This window comes from Lates calcarifer, linkage group LG18 (genome assembly GCF_001640805.2).
Source record: "Lates calcarifer isolate ASB-BC8 linkage group LG18, TLL_Latcal_v3, whole genome shotgun sequence".
NCBI classification, from domain to species: domain Eukaryota; kingdom Metazoa; phylum Chordata; class Actinopteri; family Centropomidae; genus Lates; species Lates calcarifer.
The window spans coordinates 752,102-759,095 of NC_066850.1; the positions used below are offsets into that span (position 1 = coordinate 752,102).

At 40.9% G+C, this 6,994-nt stretch overlaps 1 protein-coding gene across 4 annotated transcripts in view; it reads right to left on the reverse strand.

Moving 5' to 3' along the window:
- ptpro (protein tyrosine phosphatase receptor type O) overlaps positions 1-2,594 on the reverse strand; it is a 40,817-nt gene extending 38,223 nt beyond the window's left edge. For 3 of the 4 annotated variants that reach the window (XM_018687429.2, XM_018687427.2, XM_018687426.2), the window contains exon 1: positions 2,177-2,594. In XM_018687429.2, the coding sequence (XP_018542945.1) occupies positions 2,177-2,224 (48 nt within the window). In that variant the 5' untranslated portion in view covers positions 2,225-2,594. The remainder of the gene's footprint in view (positions 1-2,176) is intronic. The other variant, XM_018687430.2, reaches the window with a different exon arrangement.
- Positions 2,595-6,994: the final 4,400 nt, after the last annotated feature.

Sequence of the window (6,994 nt, forward strand, 5' to 3'; positions counted from 1 at the left end):
TCTACAACTTGTTGCCAAAGAAATTGACCTGTTTTACCTGAACGTGCCCTGACTCACCACCTGAACCCTGAAGGTCACATTCCTCCTGCTGCTCAGTGTCTGGATGTACACCGTTAATTACCTGTGGTGTCAGGGGTTCGATCCCCGGGTGGAGGATGATGGTGTTTAATGAGTTTTTTTTTTTGTTTTCCATATGGAGATGAGTTTCAGCCTCCAGCAGAGTGAGAGCAGTAATGAGCTCACATGGTGGTAATAAGATCATTATCACACTAATCTCCATGCAAACCAGCAGCAGAACACACACTCATCTCACTGCGTTTAATAAAACTCTTTAACATCTCCACTGCTGCCTCTGACTGCCTTTAGACTCACAGTCCTTCTTACTGTTCTGAGATCTGCTGAATAAATAAAGTTAAAGCAGATTTTATCAGCTCATATCAGGATTTAAACAGAGTTTTAGTTAAAGGTTGTGTTCAGGTCAGAGGGAAGATAAAGGCGGGAAAGATTCTCAGGTGAGCGTTCACATCACCAGACACCTGAAGACTGCAGCTCTTCAACAGTCTCACACAAACACTTCAGGTGTAGACCCAGGACCAGGTCCAAGATGTGACTTACGCCTCAGTCCATAAACACACAAACATCACAACAACTGTCTGTAAACTAACATCTGTAAACTATGATTAACTCATGATTAGAACAATTATAAAACCAGTTATTTCATTATCAGCGACTGTGAGCTCAGGTAAACTGGTCCAGTTTTCTAGATTAAAATCAACTTGAATAAAATCCTCTGAAGAGAAAACAAGGCTTTTAACAAGTGGAGGAAACCTGATGTTATTTAGAATAATGAGTAAAACGATTCCACAGGTTTCTTTGTCCCTCAGACAGAGAAGACGAAGCTGCAGATCAACACTGAGTTTAATATGAATCCACATCAGTGTTGATATAAAAGAGGAAATTGGAAACTGAGACCATCAGATAAACAGACTGAGAGCGAAGAGAAAATCAACAGAAATGATATTAGACGCTCTGATCTGATCTGGTTCAGGTCTGTGGTTCAGGTCTGTGGTTCAGGTTTCTGGAACATCTGAAAACATCTGTTTTATTTCAGCACCTGAACACAACACTGAACCTGTTTTGTATTTAATAAGAAACGTGGCCTTAAAATCCAAGCTGAAGATTATTTTCTGCTTTAACTGTTTTGTCAGAAAATACTGAAAAGTTCCTGAAACATTATAAAACATGACGTCTTCCAGTGAAAACCTGTACGACATGATAATAAACATCTCTATACATCAGATTTAACAGGCAGCTGCTGGAATACCACTGCCTCCATCTGTTAGTGTGTCTGTGTTACTGTGTGCTACTTTTACCTCAGTAAAGTATCTGATTACTTCTTCCACCCTGAGAGTCACACATCAATTATTTACACCCAGAATAAGACCCAGGTTCAAAAACAGCAGATTTAGTTTTAAAGTCCTCTCATTTCAGAAGCTGGAAACAGAAAATACTTTTTATTTTTTTAGCTTTAATAAATGATATTTCAGTATCAGAAAAGCTGCTGAATTATTTTATGTCAATAAATGAAACGACTGCAGCTCCAGTGAAAATATGAATCAGTTTTCATCATCTCAGTTTTTAAACAAACCAACGTGTAAATAATCCAATAATTCTCCATGAAGCCCAGTGAACACTGAGCCTCAGAGTCTCTGTGGTCTTCAAACTACACACAGGATCAGAGCCTGTGACTCAGACCGTCACACCTGAGCAGGTAAATCAGACTCATGGAGTCATGTTGAGACAGAGCAGCAGCTCAGTGTGTGTGTGTGTGTGTGTGTGTGTGTGTGATGCTCAGTGATGCTGACAGACATGCAGGGAATCACTGAGGCTGCAGCCGACTGACCCACTTTCCTCAGGACAAAACGAGCTGCTCGCTGCCTCACCGCCGACCTGCGCTGCCACAACCGCTCCGTGTCCCGCTCCACCACCGACACATCCACCCACACACACCCTCACTCCACCTCCACCTCCACCACCGCCCCCGGATCGATCAGAATCCATCCTATCGGCTCTGTTTCCCGCACACAAAGCGGCTCAGACGCCGCTGTCTGGAGGAGATGTGCGGCGGCGGCAGCGGCTCCAAACTCCGCTTTTACCCGAAAAAACGGCTCCTTACCTGGATGAAGCAGTGCAGACACAGCGTAAGAAGCAGCGGGGGCAGCATGGCGTCTGTCGGTCAAACGGTCTCGGTAGGCTCCGGGTTTTTCCTCCCAGTCTGCTGCGCATCCAAACAATGGCGATTTTTCTGCTGCATCGGAGCGCGATGCTCCCGCTCAGCGCACGGCTCCGTCTGCGCTCTGTTTCCGCTCCGCCGCTCTAACTGCACACCGCCGCCGCCTTCATCACCATCATCATCAGCACCATCAGCTCCGTTTCCATCAGCAGCACCTTCCAAATGGACCGCAGCTCGAACCGGACCCGCTGTGAGTGAGAGGAAACAGGCCGGGCTCCGGGGTCCATGCCGCGGCCTGGAGACGAGCAGGAGGTCGGTGTCGGTCCGCGGAGATGAAGCTGCTGCTGCTGCTGCTGCTGCGCGGCGTCGCCCCGCCCTGCGCTCCGGAGGCTGCATGGAGACAGGTCCTCCCCCTCCCCCCTCCCCTCCCCTCCCCCACCTCCTCCTCCTCATCTTCATCAGTATTACAGCATGTGGACCAGGACCCATTACTGAGCCCTTCGTCAGTTTCCAGTTGACTTCACCCCCCCTCTGTAATAACCAGGAACCACCAGGACTCCAGAGCTGAACTGATCAATCGATCTGGTGATTAACAGAATTAATGAAACCAAAAAATATCAGAAATTCAGTTGAATTTTTTTCTTTGACAGTGAACGCAACGTCTTTGTGTTTTTCAGACAAAATGAAGCTTCAGGCAAAAAAGAGACATTTTATTTTCTGATCAATCGATCGATTATCAAAGAAAATATCATAAAATAAATAGAAATATGATAGAATATAAATGACCGGTCAGATGTATTGATAATGAAGATAACAGCTGGCTCACAGTTTTCACACGAACTGAACCGGTTCAGGTCTGAAACCTGGACCTGGACTCAGACCAGAACCACAGACCTGTGATGGATGAGATGATGTGACAGTAAAACCTGGGGGTGGGTGAAGATCAGGATGTTTATGGAACTTTTCAAAACAAAAGTTGGAACCTGTTTCACAATAAAAGCACAAAAACATGAAGTTTCAGATTTTTCCTGTTAAATATGTGAAATCAGGTGATCAGAGGTCACGTGACTTTTCTACATGTGTCACGTGTTATTTGATTATGTTGTTGTTTAAAATGATTTCTTCTTTAAATCTTTCAGACTTTGTATAAATTCTATTTTTACACTGATTCATTGAAAGCAAACAAATGTATAGATAATATTAATGTGGGATATGATAATGATATTATTTGTCTGTGTATTTTATATTTATTATGATGTTTGATTGTTAATAAAGAGACATTTAAAAAAGAAGCTGTGATTTCTGATAAATATTCAATATAAACTCAGGTCTGAAATAATCCAAATATTCATATTCACTCTGTCGTCAGTGAAAAACCACAGTTTGTAGTTTAAGTGAATTTATCACATGTGAAACAAACAGAAGTCACATGTTTGTCTCATCATTTCACACATGAAAAGTTTTTATGGTGAATTTCTGAGAACATGTGATTTCTGAACAATTTAACACGTGAAAGAGCGAAAATATATAAACACATTTCTACATGTTCTAATGAAGCTGTTTGAGTCCACCATAATCATATTTTATTTATTCATTCACTTTGGACAGGGGTGTAGATCACATCATTAGGATTGAAGTGAATTTTTAAAAAATATTTTAAAAATATTTTTTATATAAAAATATTTTTATGCATAATTTTTTAGTCCCTGAGTCCAGATTATTGTAGGACTCAGCAAACATGAATTCTGATGATTTATCCTCTGATGTGTGTTTATTGTGAGTTGATTGTCAGACCTGTGAGTGTGTGTCGCCCTCTGCTGGTTAAAGCTTCAAACTGCTGCTGGATCAGTGAACAGACAGCAGGACGCCCCCTGTAGGTGGAAACAACACATGACACACGCTGACACGTTCAGACAATAATTAACTGTAGCAGCTGTTTGTCCAGAACCAGCACTGAGGCATCATGGGAAAATGATCTCCATCGACCAAACTGAGATTCTGTGTTTTCTTCAGGTTTGTTTATTAAAAACAAACAAAGAAACAAAAATGCTCCTCCTGCTGCCTGCTCTGACCCCCCCACCCCCCAAACCCCCCTGACCCCTCTGACCCCCCCAAACCCCCCTGACCCCTCGTGACCCCCCTGACCCCCATCCTTCTGTTTACTGTGAATAAAATAAATCTGTGCTCCACGTGTTTCTGCAGCAGATTAACAGTTGTTGTTGTTAAACGACGACCGTGTCAGATTATCTGCAGTGAATCAGCAGCTTCAACAAACAGACAAAACACTCTGCAGATCCCAACACCAGAAACAGATGACTCATAACTCACTGTGTGTGTGTGTGTGTGTGTGTGTGTGTGTGTGTGTGTGTGTGTGTGTGTGTGTTGGTTCATGTAAATGGTTTTCTAGGAAATCAGTTTCAGAGCAGCAGCAGTTCAAAGAGTTCAGAAACTCACTACTACTGAGGCCAGACAACTACTACTGATAAACAGATAAACAGATAGATAGATAGATAGATAGATAGATAGATAGATAGATAGATAGATAGATAGATAGATAGATAGATAGACAGATAGATAGACAGATAGATAGACAGATAGATAGATAGATAGACAGATAGATAGATAGATAGATAGATAGATAGATAGATAGATAGATAGATAGATAGACAGATAGATAGATAGATAGATAGATAGACAGATAGATAGATAGATAGATAGATAGACAGATAGATAGATAGATAGATAGATAGACAGATAGATAGATAGATAGATAGATAGATAGATAGACAGATAGATAGATAGATAGACAGATAGATAGATAGATAGACAGATAGATAGATAGATAGATAGATAGACAGATAGATAGATAGATAGATAGATAGATAGATAGACAGATAGATAGATAGATAGATAGATAGATAGACAGATAGATAGATAGATAGATAGATAGATAGACAGATAGATAGATAGATAGACAGATAGATAGATAGATAGATAGATAGATAGATAGACAGATAGATAGATAGACAGATAGATAGATAGACAGATAGATAGATAGATAGATAGATAGATAGACAGATAGATAGATAGACAGATAGATAGATAGATAGATAGATAGATAGATAGATAGATAGATAGATAGATAGATAGATAGATAGATAGATAGATAGATAGATAGATAGATAGATAGATAGATAGATAGATAGACAGATAGATAGATAGATAGATAGATAGATAGATAGATAGATAGATAGATAGATAGATAGATAGATAGATAGATAGATAGATAGATAGATCCATTTCTTTAGACTCCATTCAAAATTCTGGTGATTTTACAGTAACTGCAGTTTTCATCTTCTCTCCAAACAACAACAAACCCACCAAGTATTTTTACTGATTATTACAAACATCACAAACAACTTCACACTTTTTAAAACAATCCTGTAGACAAACAGATCATATGGTGTGGTCTCAGTTTGTCCATTTCATCACATAGAAAAACAAGCAAAGTGTAGTCAGTACTTTTACTACTACAGGAAGTACTTTTTCCGTCATACTCTAACCACACAGAGCAGGTAATACTTCTGTGCTTTAACTTGTTTTTTTTACTTGTCATGAAGTACCTGTACTCTGTGGTACTGGCACTTTTATTCAGGTAAAGTATCTGAGTACTTCTCTCTCGTCTTCATCCTTTAACTTCAAACACAAACTCACCTCAGTCAGTCAAACTCCATATAAGGAGTTTCCTGTTGGCAGCTCTGACATCATCGTCTGGTCTGGTAAACATGGACATGGTTTACTCCAGCGTCATGTGATCTGATCGACCAAAACACACAAACACAGAAACAGAAACACAGCAGGTTCACTCTGTGTCACTCCTGTCGACTGTTCTGGTTTCAGTCAAAGTAAAAACTGTCAGATCAACACGTGGAAATAACACGTGACACATTTCACACGTTGAAAAGTCGTATGACCTGAGATATTTCACTCGTTAAAACAACAGCTCCACATGTTCCTGCTGGTTTGAAGTTCAGTGCTTTTATTTGTGAAGCACTTCTTGACTTTTGTTTTGAAAAGTTCCAGACGAGTCTTCCTGGATGATCGTACGGGTCGTTTGTCTCGACCTGAGCATCTCCTGAAATATCGAGTGAACCGGGCCTGTGGTTGTCATGGTTACAACAATTAACAGCTGGTTATGTTTAGGAAAAGATGGCTGCTTGGGTTAAAGTACAATTAGAGATTGTTGCCACGGTTACAGTAATAAAAACATGGTTAAAGTTGTTGAACAGTCGCGAATAACAAAGAAACATCCATCCACCTCAACCTCCACCTAACATGGACCTTCTCGTTCTGTATACTACGTCACCTGACTTCCTGCTTTTCTCCTGTCATTATGAACGCGACCACTAGAGGTCGCCTCACGATAAAACCTGACTACAGGTCGTAAAAAGCTGCTGCACAGACGACCACAGCTCCGTCACATCCTCCATGTTGTGGTTCTGGTCTCGTAGAGAGACTCTTAAGTCCAAATCCAGTTTTAAGACCTGAACTGTTTTAATTTATATTTGTTAGTCACGAGCTAAAGTTAGCTTAACACCGACCATGACCAAATTAACGAAAATGACTCACCTGAAATCTCCAGACCTGTTGTCGTCTGATCACATCACAGTGACACAGTTTTTCTGCTCTGAGGCGAAGACCAGGACACATTAGCATGTTAGCAGCAACCAGAGCGCTAACTGCTGACAGAAAACAACGGGG